The sequence below is a fragment of the Ipomoea nil genome, unplaced genomic scaffold (genome assembly GCF_001879475.1).
Source record: "Ipomoea nil cultivar Tokyo-kokei standard unplaced genomic scaffold, Asagao_1.1 scaffold1474, whole genome shotgun sequence".
NCBI lineage: Eukaryota > Viridiplantae > Streptophyta > Magnoliopsida > Solanales > Convolvulaceae > Ipomoea > Ipomoea nil.
In genome coordinates, this window is record NW_017617902.1 from 261,751 (window position 1) to 283,614 (window position 21,864).

At 47.9% G+C, this 21,864-nt stretch overlaps 2 protein-coding genes across 2 annotated transcripts; both read left to right on the forward strand.

Annotated features, from left to right (window-relative positions):
* Positions 1–6,905: 6,905 nt before the first annotated feature.
* LOC109188701 lies at positions 6,906–7,409 on the forward strand. Its single transcript, XM_019339330.1, has one exon. The coding sequence runs from the start codon at positions 6,906–6,908 to the stop codon at positions 7,407–7,409; it is 504 nt and encodes a 167-aa protein (XP_019194875.1).
* Positions 7,410–7,889: 480 nt separating this feature from the next.
* LOC109188702 lies at positions 7,890–10,472 on the forward strand. The gene is made up of 2 exons (XM_019339331.1): positions 7,890–9,480; positions 9,634–10,472. The coding sequence occupies exons 1-2, from the start codon at positions 7,890–7,892 to the stop codon at positions 10,470–10,472; spliced, it is 2,430 nt and encodes an 809-aa protein (XP_019194876.1).
* Positions 10,473–21,864: the final 11,392 nt, after the last annotated feature.

A 21,864-nucleotide genomic window follows, 5' to 3' on the forward strand; every position in this document is an offset into this window, starting at 1 on the left:
AACTTTTCTTGAGTGAACGGTTCTCCGAGGACCATAGCTCGATTTGCTAGCTCTTGCACACGAGTGTGAAAGGTCACGATGGTTTCATCTTTATTAATCCGGAGCTCCTCGAAATCTGACTGTACCAGTTGCAGTTTTGATTGTTTTACCGACGTTGTGCCTTCATAGGTAACCTCTAGTGCTTCCCATGCGCCTTTAGCTGAATCATGGCCTGCAACAATAAGAAATTGACTTTCATGAATTAGCCCATAAATAATATCTAGTGCCTTATCGTTGTGTCCAGCACTCGTTTTCTCAGCTTGGGTCCATTCATTTTCAGGTTTCGTCACTCGAGTTTCATCCTCACTGGAAATGGCTTTGGTTGGATGATCCCAGCCTGTTACAACGATACACCATACTGCTTCACCTTGTGCTTTGAGATGAGTACGCGTGCGCACCTTCCAATATGCATAGTTGTCACCGACTAGCTGGGGAAGAGCTTTAGTGTGCTCCATTCTGTAACACTCAATAACCCGTGAGATCAAAGAATTTAACAAAATCAGAAATAATAATAATAGCCGCTGAAGAATTGAGATCAAGGGGCACAGAGTAGCCAGATCGACAGACTAATAACTTAAGTCTGGTCACTCTGATACTAATTGAAAATGCCCGTTTATCTCAAAATCAATTTAACACTAAGAATTCTACTTAATTTTATGTTACGAGACAATTTCGTTGTTTAATTAATTCAATTTAATCAACGTATAAATAACGAAATTGAAAGCATAAATAATGTAAAAACACTATAGAAATGTTACGCTGTTCGGAGCTCCTTCTCCTATGTCTGCGGGGCAACCCACGTCTGCCCAATCCACTAGATGTTCACCACGGCGTATTACAAGAGGTAACTACAAATGGCTCACAGCCTTTACCACTACAACTCTACTTAAACACCTAATCAGGACTGAACCGTGCATGCCATAACCATCTTTGGTGTAGCGCTTCAGCTGTCACAGGTACTGATTTGAAGTACAGAATTAAATCACAAATATAACATAATAAATATTAAAGCAGTAATATAAGAAGCTTGCGTATGTGATCAGAATTTCAGAATTGGCAACTTCCTCTTTCGTTTTCCCTTCCTTATATACTGTACGTAACTTCCATTTCACCAAGCCTTGATTGTAGCTTTCATATGTGGCTTGAATTCTTCTCAACCACACATTCTTTAATTTGAGATCTTCAGACTTGCTCTTTGTCCAACTCATTAGAAGGAAATCTCCACCACACATTTTAGCTTGGTCCAATAATACTAATTACAACTCATACTAATTAGCATTACATATTAATAAAATAAAATAATAAATTAGCCAATCTAATGTGTACTATTTTGTACACTTACAAACCCCATCGTGTTGCGGTACGAGGCAGGGTGCTGCGGGGCCGTGTTAGCGCTATATGCGCTGACCCTCATGTATGGGCATGCGATTGGTCCTGTGGCGCCACCAAAGTGTGCTTATGTGATAAGATAATGATTAAATGACGATATGAAAGATGTGAAATAAACTCGGACCTTAGGATATATGCTAGTGTTTTATATGCTTGATTATAACTGCTGAATGTGTTCGTCCCTACTTGTCGAGTCTATTCCTGGTTTTAAAGTTAGAGTTTCCTAAGTATATATCTTCCAGCTTCAAAATGGTTTTCCTATATATATATATATATATATATATATATATATATATATATATATATATATTGTATTTTAACGCGTGTAAGTGGGTTACCAGCATTATTCGCTGAACAGATATATTTGGCTTTCAGGCACATATGATTAGCAACAGGAGCACGCTAGAGGACCCGAGGCTTAGTTAGTTAGATTCCTATTCAGCCTGCGTGCCATGATGATCTAATAACATTGTTTGAGGATAATTAGATAGTTTAGCCTGTGCATCTGAGTTCTCCAGCTCAGATGTGGCATAGCACCCCAAACACTTATGTTTAGTATGCTCTGTTTTGGGATTTAATAATAGAATTGCCTTCCTATTTAAGCTTTAAAAGTTTTAAATTTTAGGGGTGTTACAACCATAGGCACTCATTTTAATAAATCCCTTATACTTAGCTTTAACCAAAGTACTCTGCTGACTTCTTCTTCACATATAACCAATAATTATGAGCCATTCAAATAAATCCCATATGATATGAACATGCACCAAGAGCTTTGTTTAACTTTAATCTATTTAAAATAAAATAAAATAAATTAGCCAACATAGGTTTTAATGTGTACTAACTTTTGTACACTTACAAAGGGGAAGAATAAAAGTTAATACATATGTGGCTATAGATCAAGTTAATAATACAATGGGTCTTGGATGGGTTCTTTGAGATGATTATGGGCTATTTCTAGCTAAGAAGAACATGAACATGCATGTCATTTATGATGTGAAGGAATCTGAAGCCCTTAGCATGAGGGAAGCTCTGAGTTGGCTCATTCATACCGGAATGGGTGAGGTTGACGTGGAAGCAGACTCTCAGATACTTTTTAAAGCTATTACCAGCTCTTCATTTTTTTTCTCCGTTTGGTTTATTAGTAGAGGATATTAAAGAATTAGCATCTTCTTTAAACGATGTTGAATTTCAGTTTGTTAAGCGATCTGCAAATCGCGCAGCCCACACTATTGCTCAGGAGGTTGTTTCTGAGTCAGGTTGCGAGGAGTTTGATACTCCACCCCCTTATCTTGTTTGGTGTCTTGCTGATTATTTAATAAATTAATTTTTATTATTAAAAAAATATCATGCATAAACCCAAACAATAACGACATCATAATTAGGAAAAAAAAAGAAAAAAATTACTAAATCAACCCTTCTTAAAAAACAACATAAAAATCAGAAAAAATCAGCACCACACATCAACCCCAAATTAAGGTCCAAGATTAGTCCACATTTCTCATGTGGAGAAGTGTTCTCATTTGATCTTTAATATATATAGGGTGGGCTCTAGTAAGAACCTTTGGTTAGGTTGGAACATATGAACTAATCCAAGCCTTTAAAATTTACTCAATTAATTGTCTAGATAAAGTAATCATTTATATGTACTATAGGGTGGGCTTCTAGTAAGAACCTTTGGTTAGGTAGGAACATAAGAACTAATCCAAGCCTTTAAAATTTATTCAATTAATGATCTAGATAAAGTAATCATTTATATGTAGATCTTTAACATAATTAATTAAAAAGAATACTAGTTTAATTCTTTTCAGGGGCCAATTATAAACTAATATTATATTTGGATTGATTCCAATATTTTAGGAAGATAAGGAAGGAGTCCAATTAGTCTGAAAGTCTGCGATCACCTAATCTGCCCAGGATCATCTATACGTTTGCTCAATCTAGGGCGTCTGTGTGCATCTGGAGACAGGCGAAGACAAGCGAAAATTTGAAGGGCAAGTGAAGACCATGAATGTAAGAATAATATTTCAATTCCTATACCTGTTCGTTTTTCAATTTTGGATTCAATTGAAGTCGTACATGCATAATGATGGGTTATAGCTTGGAATTAGATGAATTGTTCATTATCATACTGCTGTGTGAAAATGCATGAAAAGTACTGCTACTTTATGTGCACAAACTTGGGTTGGCAATTTTGATAAACACAGACTAATTCTGCAATAACAGTATGCAGTGCGACTCTAATCTGAAGTGCACAACTCGACTTGGACCGCCTTAGTTGTGTGCACACACAACTAAAGGTGAGTGCACACATGAAATCACGTTTACGGAGAGTTAATGCGTGATTTGACACCTCCTAATCTCTGTATACATGATTCCCGTGTGTGCACCTACGGGTTTATGAATGTATCATACACACCACAAAACCCCTGAGGGCGTGCAGTTTGCTTTAATGTTTGTGCCACATTGCATAATCATATACTGAGTAAATAAAGTTACGCACTGCGACTCTGATGTGCACAATCTGTACTGGTTTGCCTGGGTTGTGTGCACATACAACTCAAGGTAAGTGCACACAACAAATCACGTGTACGAGGAATAATTGTGTCCTTCAACACATCCCAATCTCCATAAGAGTGAGGATCGTGTGTGCACCTATGTGGTTATGAATGTGCGAGACAGGCTAGAGAAGCCCTGAGGGCGTGCACATCAGTTCTAATGTTTGTGCCACACTGCTTAATCATATACTAAGTAAATAATTTTACAACGCTTCACAGGTCATGACGGCTCAATAGGGAGTTCATCCGAGTGTTTGATAAATATTAATATCCATAAACACTAAGCTAAATGTATATCATATGTGTTTCTATTCAATTTATAGTAGGTTAATAATGTTCCTTTTATATGTTCATAAAAAAATAAAGCTTAATGTATATAAATAGTATACTACAAAAGCATCATGTTTAATAACATTTATCCTATATTATGTTCATAATATATTTGTTCTATATATCTAGAGACCTATTAATCATTTTCTTTTATACACATAGAAGTTTCATTACAACACCTCTAAAGTATCATACTAATTCGACAGTTTCATTTGATAATATACGCTCAATATGTGATACATGTTATTCAATTTCATTTTATACACACTATATTTTCATTACATCGATCACAACTAAAGTTTCATTTTAATTCAAATACAATTTCATTTGACAATATACATTCAATATGTGAGACCTTCTATTCAGTTTCATTTTATACACACTGTAAATTACAACACCACTAAAGTATCATTCTAATCAAGCTACATATTCATTCGACAATATGCACTAAATATGTGAGACCTACTATTCAATTTCATTTGATGGACATTGTAATTTCATTTTACCCTGAGCACCTCGTAGACACAAAATCAATTGAATGTAACAACTGTCGTTTCTTGTCATTAAAAGAAACGACGCCTTTCTGGACCATAGTCTACTGTATAATGATTGTCATATCATGACAAATTATATCATGCACCAAGCTAAGGTCCACATTGTATTGTGGACCCTAATTCAAAACGACATTCATATTATATACATGAAATTAACATATTAGGCAAAATTGTAATTTATGTCCCTTCATAACATGCCAATTATCAATGTTACTCCTGAATTATTAGTGGTGTAAATATTGTCTCTTAATTTTCAAAACGGTACATATATTGTCCCTCCCGTACCGTACGGGAGTAAAATTGAGGGGCAACATTTACACCACTATTAATTCAGGAGTGACATTAATAATTGACATATTATGGAAGAGTATAAATTACAATTTTTTTAATAATTACTTTTGATTAAATAATAGTCATAATAAATACTATTTAGAGTAAATTTCAATTTTGGTCCACTGACTATTGCACTTGTGTTAATTGCAAAACTTGACTATAAAAAATGTTAATTTAGTATCTTGACTACGCAATTTTTATCAATTTTGGTCACGCCGGCCAAATTACCGGCCAAATGTGACCGAAAATATTAATAGGTCAAATAATGAGGTTATTATAGTTATTATAGTCTGTGACTGAAAATCTATCTTCTTTCCAAAGCCAAGTGATGGGGTGAGAACCCCGGCCCAAGAAAAGTGGGCCCAAAGAGGAAGGATCAGAAAGGATGGGCTAACACGAAGCAGGCTTGGATAATGCATGGGCTGAGTCCAGGAGTCGGCCCAGGCCCAAGGCAAAGGCCCAGTTCAGGGCTACGAGGGACGGCCCAGTCTGAGTATAAGCCAGAGATGAGGAGTCGGTCCGAGCCCCAGCCCAGGGAAAGACTCGGTTCAAAGAGCCGTTGGGGGAGCCTTCAAAGAAGTCGAGACAAGGAGCCGTTGGGGCATTAAAGGCCGGACTCGGTCCGATGGTTACTAGCTGGAGAGAGCCGTTGGCAGACTCTGTAACGTCGCCCAACGGCTCGGTACATTGAAAGCAGCCTTGAAGTCGGCCATTATGGGCCTTCAAGTCAGTAGGGGAGGAGCCACTATAAAAGGGGCTCCTCCACCGTTGTAAGATATAGACTTTTCGAGAACCCGGAGAGGGAATACAAGAATTATTAGCATCTCATTTCACTAAACTTAGACTTTTTGTGAAAGGTGTATCCTCCAGCTGAAAGGTTGTGTTGGACCTCCTTGGGCCCGAAAACCCAAAAACCATCACTGGCGCCGTCTGTGGGGATCGAAACAAAGAGTCGCGTGCCTTCTGAGCAAAGCGAGTCCGAGAGAACATCGAGAAGAGCCCTAGTTGCGAGAAATCGAAAGGCTTTACCATGACAGGAAGCCAAGAACAGTTGAGTCAACACGATAATGGGCTAGGAGCCGACCTAAGAGATCAGTTGAATCGAAGAAACGCCCGAAGCCGGGAAAACGACGCGACACCGCCGCCAACACCACAGATAAATCCACAACCAGCCGCGGTGCAGTTCACCCCGGATCAGCTACAAGCGATTGGACGCGCTTTCACCGAGGCAAGTCGGGGAATACGGGAGCAATCCGCTACTCGGATACCGCAGCGAGACCCCCAACCGTCGCGAAGGCCAGACAATCGACAATCCACCCGCCGGGCCGAGAGTCAACCGGTCCAGTCTGTCCATTCTCGGTTGGGCCCGGGTGTTGAACGACGGTCGGCGAGAGAACGGCTGGGGCGAAGAGAACCCCTTCGCGCCCCGTTAGAAACTCACGGTCGACAGAGCGCGCGTGAGCGTAACCGTGTAAGGAAAGCCCGGACGGTGGCTCGCCGCTTAGAGCAGCCAACCCACGACCATGATTAACCTGTCGAGTCAGAGGTCGGCGAGAGCACGGAATCGACAGGAAACCGCACCCAAGAGACGGTCGAGGTGGCAAATTTAGCCTAGGAAATACGAAATCTAAAAGAACAGGTGGAAGGAAAAGCCAAGGCCCCTGGCCGATCGCTGCTGACCGCGTTACCCTTCTCGGCCGAGATCATGGCCTTCAAGATACCGGGCGACTTCAAGTTCCCGGAGCAAGCCACGTTCGACGGGTCGGGCGACCCACGAGAACATCTACTGAGTTACCAAGCTAAGATGCAAGTTTTTGGGGTACGGGACCCGGTCATGTGCCGCGCCTTCTTACCCACGCTCAAGGGGTCCGCGCAGAGATGGCTTGTGGCGCAACCCCCAGGGTCGATTCACAGTTTTGAGGAACTTGCAGATCGCTTCATGAGCCACTATGCCGCCAACATCAAGCCACAGAAGGACCTGACGCACTTAGGCGACATCCACCAGGACGAGGGTGAGTCTTTAAAAACCTATTTAGCCCGCTGGCAAAAGGAGATCCAGTCAATAGAGGAAGTGGAGGACCAAACGGCACTCACTTTCTTCATTGAATCTTTGCGGTCCGGCCAGCTGTACCGAGACCTAAGGGACAATCGCCCGGCAACGTACGCGGAAGCTATCCAGATGGCCAACAAGAGAGCCAACACGGAATAGGCCATGAAGCATAAACGACAGCGCGAGGTCGGCGGGTCCGCCAGCGGGAAAAGGACGCGGGCCGAGACAAAGGAAAGGCGTTCGGATGTGGCCCGGCGACCCGAAGTTAGGCGACCGTACGACCGCCCCGTCGTCCACGCCTATCGACCGGTTCCGGAGCGGCCGGTCCACGAAATACAAGCAGTCGCCTCACCTCCGCATCCACCGATCGACGACCGCGTAACAAATGAGGAGACTGGTAAGACTTCTAAGTACTGTCGTTATCATAAATCTTACACTCACAGCACGGAAGAATGCTTCTATCTAAAGAAGATCATGGAGGGGATCATCCAGCAAGGGACCCCGCCCCCCAACCAATAGAGGCGGAGGTCGGCCAGTCGAGGAGATGAGGGACTTGCCACCGACGCAGAGAACAGCCGAGGTAAGCAGCCGGCTCCCGAAGAGGACGAAACCCAATGGCGCCAGAAGCCGGTTATCAACATGATAGTCGGCGGGCCAGAGGGCGGCGACTCGGCAAACACCCGAAAAGCCTGGGCTCGGCAATTGTATGTCGGGACGGTTTATGGTCGCGAAGAGAGCTCCAAAAAGGTATGCCGAGAACCCATCGTGTTCACCGATAGGGACCTGCCAGCCGGAGAGACCCCGCATCGAGATGCGTTGGTCATCGCTATGGACATCAGTGGTGTAGTCGTTCGCCGAATCCTGGTTGACACCGGGAGTAGCGTCAATGTGCTATACCTGGAAACCTTCACCAAAATGGGGCTGATTCGAGAGCAGCTGAATCCTGTCAAAACCCCTCTCGCCGGCTTCACCGGGGACTCGGTGGAGGCGGAAGGGTCGATCACCCTTCCCGTGGAGATTGGCAGTTACCCGGATGTGCAAAAATTAAACATGAAGTTTATCGTGGTAAATCTGGCCTGCTCGCATAATGCCATACTCGGCCGCCCGGGTTTGGAAGACCTCGGAGCCTTGATCTCGATCGAACACCTGTGCTTGAAGTTTCGCACGCCGAACGGAATAGGAACAATACGTTGTGATCGCAAGGTCGCCCGCGACTGCTATTTACAAGCATGTAGAGGAATGGGCAAACGTGAGATGCAGGTCCACGAGATTACCGAGAGGCCCCCCAAGAAAACGGTGATACCTCGCCCCGAGCCGGCCGTCGAGCTAGAGGAAATCGAGATTGACCCAGCACAGCCTAGTAGGCGAGTGAGAATCGGGGTCGGCCTTCGTGAGAAACTAAGGGGGGAAATCGTGAGAGTGCTCCAGGAGCATCGATTGGTTTTCGCCTGGGGCCCGGAGGATATGCCCGGCGTGGATCGTTCGATTATATCGCACCGACTCGCCGTGGACCCGGAGCACCGACCGGTCGTACAGAAAAAACGATACCTGGCCAACGACCGGAGGGAGTTTGTGAAGAAAGAAGTTAGCACGCTGCTAGCGGCTGGGCACGTCCGTGAGGTTAAGTACCCGGAGTGGTTGGCAAACGTGGTCCTCGTACCCAAGCCCCCAGCGTGGCGAATGTGCGTAGATTACACCGATCTTAACAAGGCCTACCCGAAAGACCCGTTTCCTCTACCTCGGATCGACCAGTTAGTCGACGAAACGGCCGGGTCGGTGTTGCTCAGTTTTATGGACGCCTTCAGGGGGTACCACCAAATATTTATGCACCCGGCGGATGAGGAGAAGACCGCCTTCCTGACACCGGACGGAGTTTACTGTTACCAAGTCATGCCCTTCGGGCTTAAAAATGCCGGGGCTACGTACACCCGAATGGTCGCCCGGCTGTTCCAACACCTGCTGGGGAAATCAATGGCCGCGTACGTTGACTATATGCTTGTCAAGAGCCGGGAGGAGGACAAGCACGCGGAGGACCTGGCCGACTGCTTCAAGGTAATGATAAAGTACAACCTCCGGCTGAACCCCAAGAAGTGCGCGTTCGCTGTCCAAGGTGGCAAATTCTTGGGCTACATGGTCACCAAACGGGGTATTGAGCCTAATCCGGAGAAAGTACAGGCCATCATCGACATGCAGCCTCCTACCACCGTCAAGGACTTACAATGCTTGACTGGTCGGTTGGCCGCCCTTAGCCGCTTCCTGAGCAAATCGGCGGATAAGACTGTGCCTTTCTTCGAAGCCATGAAGAAGAAAGAGGGATTCGCTTGGACTGCCGAATGTCAGCAGTCGTTCGAGGAGTTGAAACAATATCTTTCAACGCCCCCAGTGCTGTCTACCCCCCAGGTGGGCGAGCCCTTATTCTTGTACCTCGCCGCCTCGGCCAAAGCGGTGAGTTCGGTATTGGTCCGAGAGGAGGACCGAGTCCAGCACTCGGTTTATTATGTAAGCCGCTCGCTGAAGGCTGCTGAGACGCGGTACACCGCTCTGGAAAAGATTGTGTATGCATTGGTAGTCACCGTGCTCAAGCGGGCACCTTATTTCCAAGCCCATACCGTCCGGGTTCTGACAGACCAGCCGCTCGGGAGCGTGCTACGAAACCCCTTGTCCTCCGGCCGACTGGTAAAGTGGGCCGTAGAGTTGACTCAGTATGGGATTGAGTACCAACCCCGACCCTCCATTAAAGGTCAAGCCTTGGCCGACTTCCTGGTCGAATGTACAGCAGGTGAGGAAGAAAAGGAACACGCCTCGGAGAGTTGCCCGGGCGAGTGGTGGGAAATGCATGCGGATGGAGCATCGAGTCGACAACACTGTGGAGGCGGTGTCATGCTCATCACTCCGGAAGGATTCCGGCTATATTACGCTCTGAGGTACTTGTTCTCTACATCAAATAACGAGGCCGAGTATGAAGCGGTATTGAACGGCCTCCGACTTGCCAAGGCCCTGGGAGTCGAGCGGCTACGAATCAAAACTAACTCCAGACTGGTAGTCGGGCAGATCTCAGGTACGTGTGAAACCAAGAATGCAAGGATGGTATTATACAAAGAGCGTGCAGCCGAGATGTTGAAGGAGTTTGAGGCCTACGAAATAGAGTACATATCCGAGCGGACAACGTGGAAGCCGACATATTGTCCAAAATTTCCCTGGAGGGGGTACCGGACCACCTGATAAAAATTTGCCAGAAGGAGGAGTTAAATCGGCCGAGTATTGAAGAGGCGCCGCTGGAAGTCCAGCAAGTAAACATCGAAGAATGGGACCGGGAGAAAAACCTCGAGATGTTTTAGATAGAGGACATCCGGCGATTCAAGGAGACGGGCGAGTTGCCAAGCGACCCAAGGGTCGCCGCTAGGGTTCGGCGAAAAGCCCCTTCCTTCCAGGTCGTCGACGGGCAGCTATATAAACGGTCGTTCGGAGGACCCTTGCTAAAGTGCTTGCTTAGACCTGAGGCCGAGAAAATTATAGACGAGGCCCACTGAGGCATCTGTGCCGCGCATCAAGGCGCCAACGCACTCGCCCGGAAGTTAGTCGTTCAAGGGTATTATTGGCCGACCATGATGCGAGACTGTATCGAGTGGATGTCCAAATGCGGCGTTTGTCAAGCATTTGCCAGGAAAGACACCCGGCTGGCCACCTTCTACACACCGGTCACCACTGCCATTCCTTTCGCCAAGTGGGGCATAGACCTGCTGGGGCCGTTGCCCGTCGCCCCGGGGGGTTTGAAATTTTGCGTCGTTGCTATCGACTACTTCACGAAATGGGTTGAGGCAGAACCACTGGCTACCATCACTGAGTACCAATGTCGACACTTTCTATGGAAAAGGGTAATCTGCCGCTTCGGCCTGCCCGAGCATATCGTCAGTGACAATGGGCGACAGTTTGACTGCCAGGCTTTCGCTGACTTCTGCCGCCGACACGATATCAAGCATACCAAGGTGTCGGTGGCCTACCCACAAGCCAATGGGCAGGTCGAGAATGTGAATCGAACGCTGGTAGATGGGATCCGGAAGAAGCTTGAAGACATCCGAGGAAATTGGGCGGACGAGCTTGATCGAGTCCTGTGGGCTTATCGCACTATCCAGCGGCGAGCAACCGGGGAGAGCCCGTTCTCGCTCGCATACGGCTTCGAGGCCAAGGTTCCAGTCGAAGTGGTCGAGCCCACTCACCGGGTTCGCACCTACTCAGATGCAGTGAATGAAGAGAATCTGCGGATCGAGAAAAATTTCCTAGAAGAAAGGAGGGAAGCCGCAAGTGCACGGATGGTTGAGTACCAGCAGGCGGTGAAAAGATATCGCGACCGTAGGACTCGCCCGCGAACCTTTCAGGTTGGCGACCTCGTGTTACGCGATCGACAAGCCAGTCAGCCCACCGAAGGAGGCAAGTTTGCGGTTAAGTGGGAGGGGCTATACCGTATCGCTGCGGTGGTCCGAGTCGGAACCTACAAGTTAGAGACTATGGAAGGCAAACACATAGATCGCATATGGAACGTCACCCATTTGAAAAGGTTCTATCAGTAGAAAAGGATAGGCCGTGTACAAGCTCAAGGGTTCCAAAAATCTAAATAAAGCACATGGGTTACAACTAACCGTCCCAGGAACTTGGCGAGAAAGAGTTAGGAAACAAGGGCCCAGACCCTTAGTCGTTTCCGAGAAAAAAGCCAAAAGGAGTCGCCTCGACTGAGGGACTTGGCGAGTATATATAGAAACAACGGGGCACTGACCCTAAACCGTTTCTGAGAAAGTAAAAGCCTAAAGAGTCGCCTCGACTGAGGGACTCGGCGAGAAAGTGTTGGGAAACAAGGGCCCAGACCCTTAGTCGTTTCCGAGAAAAAGCCAAAAGGAGTCGCCTCGACTAAGGGACTCGGCGAGTATATATAGAAACAACGGGGCACTGACCCTAAACCGTTTCTGAGAAAGTAAAAGCCTAAAGAGTCGCCTCGACTGAGGGACTCGGCGAGAAAGAGTTGGGAAACTAGGGCCCAGACCCTTAGTCGTTTCCGAGAAAAAGCCAAAAGGAGTCGCCTCGACTGAGGGACTCGGCGAGTATATATAGAAACAACGGGGCACTGACCCTAAACCATTTCTGAGAAAGTAAAAGCCTAAAGAGTCGCCTCGACTGAGGGACTCGGCGAGAAAGAGTTGGGAAACAAGGGCCCAGACCCTTAGTCATTTTCGAGAAAAAGCCAAAAGGAGTCGCCTCGACTGAGGGACTCGGCGAGTATATATAGAAACAACGGTGCACTGAACCTAAACCGTTTCTGAGAAAGAAAAAGCCTAAGGAGTCGCCTCGACTGAGGGACTCGGCGAAAAAGAGTTAGGAAACAAGGGCCCAGACCCTTAGTCGTTTCCGAGAAAAAGCCAAAAGGAGTCGCCTCGAATGAGGCACTCGGCGAGTATATATAGAAACAACGGGGCACTGACCCTAAACCGTTTCTGAGAAAGAAAAAGCCTAAGGAGTCCTCTCGACTGAGGGACTCGGCGAAAAAGAGTTAGGAAACAAGGGCCCAGACCCTTAGTCATTTCCGAGAAAAAGCCAAAAGGAGTCGCCTCGACTGAGGCACTCGGCGAGTATATATAGAAACAACGGGGCACTGACCCTAAACCGTTTCTGAGAAAGAAAAAGCCTAAGGAGTCGCCTCGACTGAGGGACTCGGCGAAAAAGAGTTAGGAAACAAGGGCCCAGACCCTTAGTCGTTTCTGAGAAAAAGCCAAAAGGAATCACCTCGACTGTGGGACTCGGCGAGTATATATAGAAACAACGGGGCACTAACCCTAAACCGTTTCTGAGAAAGAAAAAGCCTATGGAGTCGCCTCGTCTGAGGGACTCGGCGAGAAAGAGTTAGGAAACAAGGGCCCAGACCCTTAGTCGTTTCCGAGAAAAAGCCAAAAGGAGTCGTCTCGACTGAGGGACTCGGCGAGTATATATAGAAACAACAGGGCACTGACCCTATACCGTTTATGAGAAAGTAAAAGCCTAAAGAGTCGCCTCGACTGAGGGACTCGGCGAGAAAGAGTTGGGAAACAAGGGCCCAGACCCTTAGTCGTTTCCGAGAAAAAGCCAAAAGGAGTCGCCTCGACTGAGGGAATCGGCGAGTATGTATAGAAACAACGGGGCACTGACCCTAAACCGTTTCTGAGAAAGAAAAAGCCTAGGGAGTCGCCTCGACTGAGGGACTCGGCGAGAAAGAGTTAGGAAACAAGGGCCTAGACCCTTAGTCGTTTCCGAGAAAAAAGCCAAAAGGAGTCGCCTCGACTGAGGGACTCGGCGAGTATATATAGAAACAACGGGGCACTGACCCTAAACCGTTTCTGAGAAAGAAAAAGCCTAAGGAGTCACCTCGACTGAGGGACTCGGCGAAAAAGAGTTAGGAAACAAGGGCCCAGACCCTTAGTCGTTTCCGAGAAAAAGCCAAAAGGAGTCGCCTCGACTGAGGGACTCGGCGAGTATATATAGAAAAAACGGGGCACTGACCCTAAACAGTTTCTGAGAAAGAAAAAGCCTAAGGAGTCGCCTCGACTGAGGGACTCGGCGAGAAAGTGTTGGGAAACAAGGGCCCAGCCCCTTAGTCGTTTCCGAGAAAAGCCAAAAGGAGTCGCCTCGACTGAGGGACTCGGCGAGTATATATAGAAACAACGGGGCACTGACCCTAAACCGTTTCTGAGAAAGTAAAAGCCTAAAGAGTCGCCTCGACTGAGGGACTCGGCGAGAAAGAGTTGGGAAACAAGGGCCCAGACCCTTAGTCGTTTTCGAGAAAAAGTCAAAAGGAGTCGCCTCGACTGAGGGACTCGGCGAGTATATATAGAAACAACGGTGCACTGAACCTAAACCGTTTCTGAGAAAGAAAAAGCCTAAGGAGTCGCCTCGACTGAGGGACTCGGCGAAAAAGAGTTAGGAAACAAGGGCCCAGACCCTTAGTCGTTTCCGAGAAAAAGCCAAAAGGAGTCGCCTCGAATGAGGCACTCGGCGAGTATATATAGAAACAACGGGGCACTGACCCTAAACCGTTTCTGAGAAAGAAAAAGCCTAAGGAGTCCTCTCGACTGAGGGACTCGGCGAAAAAGAGTTAGGAAACAAGGGCCCAGACCCTTAGTCATTTCCGAGAAAAAGCCAAAAGGAGTCGCCTCGACTGAGGCACTCGGCGAGTATATATAGAAACAACGGGGCACTGACCCTAAACAGTTTCTGAGAAAGAAAAAGCCTAAGGAGTCGCCTCGACTGAGGGACTCGGCGAGAAAGTGTTGGGAAACAAGGGCCCAGACCCTTAGTCGTTTCCGAGAAAAAGCCAAAAGGAGTCGTCTCGACTGAGGGACTCGGCGAGTATATATAGAAACAACAGGGCACTGACCCTATACCGTTTATGAGAAAGTAAAAGCCTAAAGAGTCGCCTCGACTGAGGGACTCGGCGAGAAAGAGTTGGGAAACAAGGGCCCAGACCCTTAGTCGTTTCCGAGAAAAAGCCAAAAGGAGTCGCCTCGACTGAGGGAATCGGCGAGTATGTATAGAAACAACGGGGCACTGACCCTAAACCGTTTCTGAGAAAGAAAAAGCCTAGGGAGTCGCCTCGACTGAGGGACTCGGCGAGAAAGAGTTAGGAAACAAGGGCCTAGACCCTTAGTCGTTTCCGAGAAAAAAGCCAAAAGGAGTCGCCTCGACTGAGGGACTCGGCGAGTATATATAGAAACAACGGGGCACTGACCCTAAACCGTTTCTGAGAAAGAAAAAGCCTAAGGAGTCACCTCGACTGAGGGACTCGGCGAAAAAGAGTTAGGAAACAAGGGCCCAGACCCTTAGTCGTTTCCGAGAAAAAGCCAAAAGGAGTCGCCTCGACTGAGGGACTCGGCGAGTATATATAGAAAAAACGGGGCACTGACCCTAAACAGTTTCTGAGAAAGAAAAAGCCTAAGGAGTCGCCTCGACTGAGGGACTCGGCGAGAAAGTGTTGGGAAACAAGGGCCCAGCCCCTTAGTCGTTTCCGAGAAAAAGCCAAAAGGAGTCGCCTCGACTGAGGGACTCGGCGAGTATATATAGAAACAACGGGGCACTGACCCTAAACCGTTTCTGAGAAAGTAAAAGCCTAAAGAGTCGCCTCGACTGAGGGACTCGGCGAGAAAGAGTTGGGAAACAAGGGCCCAGACCCTTAGTCGTTTTCGAGAAAAAGTCAAAAGGAGTCGCCTCGACTGAGGGACTCGGCGAGTATATATAGAAACAACGGTGCACTGAACCTAAACCGTTTCTGAGAAAGAAAAAGCCTAAGGAGTCGCCTCGACTGAGGGACTCGGCGAAAAAGAGTTAGGAAACAAGGGCCCAGACCCTTAGTCGTTTCCGAGAAAAAGCCAAAAGGAGTCGCCTCGAATGAGGCACTCGGCGAGTATATATAGAAACAACGGGGCACTGACCCTAAACCGTTTCTGAGAAAGAAAAAGCCTAAGGAGTCCTCTCGACTGAGGGACTCGGCGAAAAAGAGTTAGGAAACAAGGGCCCAGACCCTTAGTCATTTCCGAGAAAAAGCCAAAAGGAGTCGCCTCGACTGAGGCACTCGGCGAGTATATATAGAAACAACGGGGCACTGACCCTAAACAGTTTCTGAGAAAGAAAAAGCCTAAGGAGTCGCCTCGACTGAGGGACTCGGCGAGAAAGTGTTGGGAAACAAGGGCCCAGACCCTTAGTCGTTTCCGAGAAAAAGCCAAAAGGAGTCGCCTCGACTGAGGGACTCGGCGAGTATATATAGAAACAACGGGGCACTGACCCTAAACCGTTTCTGAGAAAGTAAAAGCCTAAAGAGTCGCCTCGACTGAGGGACTCGGCGAGAAAGAGTTGGGAAACAAGGGCCCAGACCCTTAGTCGTTTCCGAGAAAAAGCCAAAAGGAGTCGTCTCGACTGAGGGACTCGGCGAGTATATATAGAAACAACAGGGCACTGACCCTATACCGTTTCTGAGAAAGTAAAAGCCTAAAGAGTCGCCTCGACTGAGGGACTCGGCGAGAAAGAGTTGGGAAACAAGGGCCCAGACCCTTAGTCGTTTCCGAGAAAAAGCCAAAAGGAGTCGTCTCGACTGAGGGACTCGGCGAGTATATATAGAAAAAACGGGGCACTGACCCTAAACAGTTTCTGAGAAAGAAAAAGCCTAAGGAGTCGCCTCGACTGAGGGACTCGGCGAGAAAGTGTTGGGAAACAAGGGCCCAGCCCCTTAGTCGTTTCCGGGAAAAAGCCAAAAGGAGTCGCCTCGACTGAGGGACTCGGCGAGTATATATAGAAACAACGGGGCACTGACCCTAAACCGTTACTGAGAAAGTAAAAGCCTAAAGAGTCGCCTCGACTGAGGGACTCGGCGAGAAAGAGTTGGGAAACAAGGGCCCAGACCCTTAGTGGTTTTCGAGAAAAAGCCAAAAGGAGTCGCCTCGACTGAGGGACTCGGCGAGTATATATAGAAACAACGGTGCACTGAACCTAAACCGTTTCTGAGAAAGAAAAAGCCTAAGGAGTCGCCTCGACTGAGGGACTCGGCGAAAAAGAGTTAGGAAACAAGGGCCCAGACCCTTAGTCGTTTCCGAGAAAAAGCCAAAAGGAGTCGCCTCGAATGAGGCACTCGGCGAGTATATATAGAAACAACGGGGCACTGACCCTAAACCGTTTCTGAGAAAGAAAAAGCCTAAGGAGTCCTCTCGACTGAGGGACTCGGCGAAAAAGAGTTAGGAAACAAGGGCCCAGACCCTTAGTCATTTCCGAGAAAAAGCCAAAAGGAGTCGCCTCGACTGAGGCACTCGGCGAGTATATATAGAAACAACGGGGCACTGACCCTAAACCGTTTCTGAGAAAGAAAAAGCCTAAGGAGTCGCCTCGACTGAGGGACTCGGCGAAAAAGAGTTAGGAAACAAGGGCCCAGACCCTTAGTCGTTTCTGAGAAAAAGCCAAAAGGAATCGCCTTGACTGTGGGACTCGGCGAGTATATATAGAAACAACGGGGCACTAACCCTAAACCGTTTCTGAGAAAGAAAAAGCCTAAGGAGTCGCCTCGACTGAGGGACTCGGCGAGAAAGAGTTAGGAAACAAGGGCCCAGACCCTTAGTCGTTTCCGAGAAAAAGCCAAAAGGAGTCGTCTCGACTGAGGGACTCGGCGAGTATATATAGAAACAACGGGGCACTGACCCTATACCGTTTCTGAGAAAGTAAAAGCCTAAAGAGTCGCCTCGACTGAGGGACTCGGCGAGAAAGAGTTGGGAAACAAGGGCCCAGACCCTTAGTCGTTTCCGAGAAAAAGCCAAAAGGAGTCGTCTCGACTGAGGGACTCGGCGAGTATATATAGAAACAACAGGGCACTGACCCTATACCGTTTCTGAGAAAGTAAAAGCCTAAAGAGTCGCCTCGACTGAGGGACTCGGCGAGAAAGAGTTGGGAAACAAGGGCCCAGACCCTTAGTCGTTTCCGAGAAAAAGCCAAAAGGAGTCGCCTCGACTGAGGGAATCGGCGAGTATGTATAGAAACAACGGGGCACTGACCCTAAACCGTTTCTGAGAAAGAAAAAGCCTAGGGAGTCGCCTCGACTGAGGGACTCGGCGAGAAAGAGTTAGGAACAAGGGCCTAGACCCTTAGTCGTTTCCGAGAAAAAAGCCAAAAGGAGTCGCCTCGACTGAGGGACTCGGCGAGTATATATAGAAACAACGGGGCACTGACCCTAAACCGTTTCTGAGAAAGAAAAAGCCTAAGGAGTCGCCTCGACTGAGGGACTCGGCGAAAAAGAGTTAGGAAACAAGGGCCCAGACCCTTAGTCGTTTCTGAGAAAAAGCCAAAAGGAATCGCCTCGACTGTGGGACTCGGCGAGTATATATAGAAACAACGGGGCACTAACCCTAAACCGTTTCTGAGAAAGAAAAAGCCTAAGGAGTCGCCTCGACTGAGGGACTCGGCGAGAAAGAGTTAGGAAACAAGGGCCCAGACCCTTAGTCGTTTCCGAGAAAAAGCCAAAAGGAGTCGTCTCGACTGAGGGACTCGGCGAGTATATATAGAAACAACAGGGCACTGACCCTATACCGTTTCTGAGAAAGTAAAAGCCTAAAGAGTCGCCTCGACTGAGGGACTCGGCGAGAAAGAGTTGGGAAACAAGGGCCCAGACCCTTAGTCGTTTCCGAGAAAAAGCCAAAAGGAGTCGCCTCGACTGAGGGAATCGGCGAGTATGTATAGAAACAACGGGGCACTGACCCTAAACCGTTTCTGAGAAAGAAAAAGCCTAGGGAGTCGCCTCGACTGAGGGACTCGGCGAGATAGAGTTAGGAACAAGGGCCTAGACCCTTAGTCGTTTCCGAGAAAAAAGCCAAAAGGAGTCGCCTCGACTGAGGGACTCGGCGAGTATATATAGAAACAACGGGGCACTGACCCTAAACCGTTTCTGAGAAAGAAAAAGCCTAAGGAGTCGCCTCGACTGAGGGACTCGGCGAAAAAGAGTTAGGAAACAAGGGCCCAGACCCTTAGTCGTTTCTGAGAAAAAGCCAAAAGGAATCGCCTCGACTGTGGGACTCGGCGAGTATATATAGAAACAACGGGGCACTAACCCTAAACCGTTTCTGAGAAAGAAAAAGCCTAAGGAGTCGCCTCGACTGAGGGACTCGGCGAGAAAGAGTTAGGAAACAAGGGCCCAGACCCTTAGTCGTTTCCGAGAAAAAGCCAAAAGGAGTCGTCTCGACTGAGGGACTCGGCGAGTATATATAGAAACAACAGGGCACTGACCCTATACCGTTTCTGAGAAAGTAAAAGCCTAAAGAGTCGCCTCGACTGAGGGACTCGGCGAGAAAGAGTTGGGAAACAAGGGCCCAGACCCTTAGTCGTTTCCGAGAAAAAGCCAAAAGGAGTCGCCTCGACTGAGGGAATCGGCGAGTATGTATAGAAACAACGGGGCACTGACCCTAAACCGTTTCTGAGAAAGAAAAAGCCTAGGGAGTCGCCTCGACTGAGGGACTCGGCGAGAAAGAGTTAGGAGACAAGGGCCTAGACCCTTAGTCGTTTCCGAGAAAAAAGCCAAAAGGAGTCGCCTCGACTGTGGGACTCGGCGAGTATATATAGAAACAACGGGGCACTGACCCTAAACCGTTTCTGAGAAAGAAAAAGCCTAAGGAGTCACCTCGACTGAGGGACTCGGCGAAAAAGAGTTAGGAAACAAGGGCCCAGACCCTTAGTCATTTCCGAGAAAAAGCCAAAAGGAGTCGCCTCGACTGAGGGACTCGGCGAGTATATATAGAAAAAACGGGGCACTGACCCTAAACAGTTTCTGAGAAAGAAAAAGCCTAAGGAGTCGCCTCGACTGAGGGACTCGGCGAGGAAGTGTTGGGAAACAAGGGCCCAGACCCTTAGTCGTTTTCGAGAAAAAGCCAAAAGGAGTCGCCTCGACTGAGGGACTCGGCGAGTATATATAGAAACAACGGGGCACTGACCCTAAACCGTTTCTGAGAAAGAAAAAGCCTAAGGAGTCACCTCGACTGAGGGACTCGGCGAAAAAGAGTTAGGAAACAAGGGCCCAGACCCTTAGTCGTTTCCGAGAAAAAGCCAAAAGGAGTCGCCTCGAATGAGGCACTCGGCGAGTATATATAGAAACAACGGGGCACTGACCCTAAACCGTTTCTGAGAAAGAAAAAGCCTAAGGAGTCCTCTCGACTGAGGGACTCGGCGAAAAAGAGTTAGGAAACAAGGGCCCAGACCCTTAGTCATTTCCGAGAAAAAGCCAAAAGGAGTCGCCTCGACTGAGGCACTCGGCGAGTATATATAGAAACAACGGGGCACTGACCCTAAACCGTTTCTGAGAAAGAAAAAGCCTAAGGAGTCGCCTCGACTGAGGGACTCGGCGAAAAAGAGTTAGGAAACAAGGGCCCAGACCCTTAGTCGTTTCTGAGAAAAAGCCAAAAGGAATCGCCTTGACTGTGGGACTCGGCGAGTATATATAGAAACAACGGGGCACTAACCCTAAACCGTTTCTGAGAAAGAAAAAGCCTAAGGAGTCGCCTCGACTGAGGGACTCGGCGAGAAAGAGTTAGGAAACAAGGGCCCAGACCCTTAGTCGTTTCCGAGAAAAAGCCAAAAGGAGTCGTCTCGACTGAGGGAATCGGCGAGTATGTATAGAAACAACGGGGCACTGACCCTAAACCGTTTCTGAGAAAGAAAAATCCTAGGGAGTCGCCTCGACTGAGGGACTCGGCGAGAAAGAGTTAGGAACAAGGGCCTAGACCCTTAGTCGTTTCCGAGAAAAAAGCCAAAAGGAGTCGCCTCGACTGAGGGACTCGGCGAGTATATATAGAAACAACGGGGCACTGACCCTAAACCGTTTCTGAGAAAGAAAAAGCCTAAGGAGTCGCCTCGACTGAGGGACTCGGCGAAAAAGAGTTAGGAAACAAGGGCCCAGACCCTTAGTCGTTTCCGAGAAAAAGCCAAAAGGAGTCGCCTCGACTGAGGGACTCGGCGAGTATATATAGAAACAACGGGGCACTGACCCTAAACCGTTTCTGAGAAAGAAAAAGCCTAAGGAGTCGCCTCGACTGAGGGACTCGGCGAGAAAGAGTCAGGAAACAAGGGCCCAGACCCTTAGTCGTTTCCGAGAAAAAACCAAAAGGAGTCGTCTCGACTGAGGGACTCGGCGAGTATATATAGAAACAACGGGGCACTGACCCTAAACCGTTTCTGATAAAGTAAAAGCCTAAAGAGTCGCCTCGACTGAGGGACTCGGCGAGAAAGAGTTGGGAAACAAGGGCCCAGACCCTTAGTCGTTTCCGAGAAAAAGCCAAAAGGAGTCGCCTCGACTGAGGGAATCGGCGAGTATATATAGAAACAACGGGGCACTGACCCTAAACCGTTTCTGAGAAAGAAAAAGCCTAGGGAGTCGCCTCGACTGAGGGACTCGGCGAGAAAGATTTAGGAAACAAGGGCCTAGACCCTTAGTCGTTTCCGAGAAAAAGCCAAAAGGAGTCGCCTCGACTGAGGGACTCGGCGAGTATATATAGAAACAACGGGGCACTGACCCTAAACCGTTTCTGATAAAGAAAAAGCCTAGGGAGTCGCTTCGACTGAGGGACTCGGCGAGAAAGAGTTAGGAAACAAGGGCCCAGACCCTTAGTCGTTTCCGAGAAAAAGCCAAAAGGAGTCGCCTCGACTGAGGGACTCGGCGAGTATATATAGAAACAACGGGGCACTGACCCTAAACCGTTTTTGAGGAAGTAAAGGCCTAAAGAGTCGCCTCGACTGAGGGACTCGGCGAGAAAGAGTTAGGAAATAAGGGCCCAGACCCTTAGTCGTTTCCAAGAGAAAGCCCAGGGAGTCGCTTCGATTGAAAGGCACGGTAAGAGAAAATTAGGAGGAAAGGGAGAAAGGCTCGAAGCCTTACAAATTTGTCAGTATTAAAAGGATTCGAAAATAAAGTACGAGAGAAAAGAAGGGAGAGCTTTTTTCATTAAAATAAGGCCGAAAAGGAGGCCAGCCTTTACAAAAAGGGCTATCTTAAAAAGCCCTAAGCTACTGGGGACGGGGTGTCAACGTCGACCCCTTCAACTTGCGCCCCTGCCGTTTGTCCAGCTAGGGGAATAGAAGA

Excerpts from the sequence above, each read along its gene's own strand:
- LOC109188702 (XM_019339331.1), top strand. The coding sequence starts at position 7,890 with ATGATAGTCGGCGGGCCAGAGGGCGGCGACTCGGCAAACACCCGAAAA. Across the intron at positions 9,481-9,633 it reads GGACTTACAATGCTTGACTG|TGCTGTCTACCCCCCAGGTG; the intron begins GTCGGTTGGCCG and ends CAACGCCCCCAG.
- LOC109188701 (XM_019339330.1), top strand. The coding sequence starts at position 6,906 with ATGGCCTTCAAGATACCGGGCGACTTCAAGTTCCCGGAGCAAGCCACG.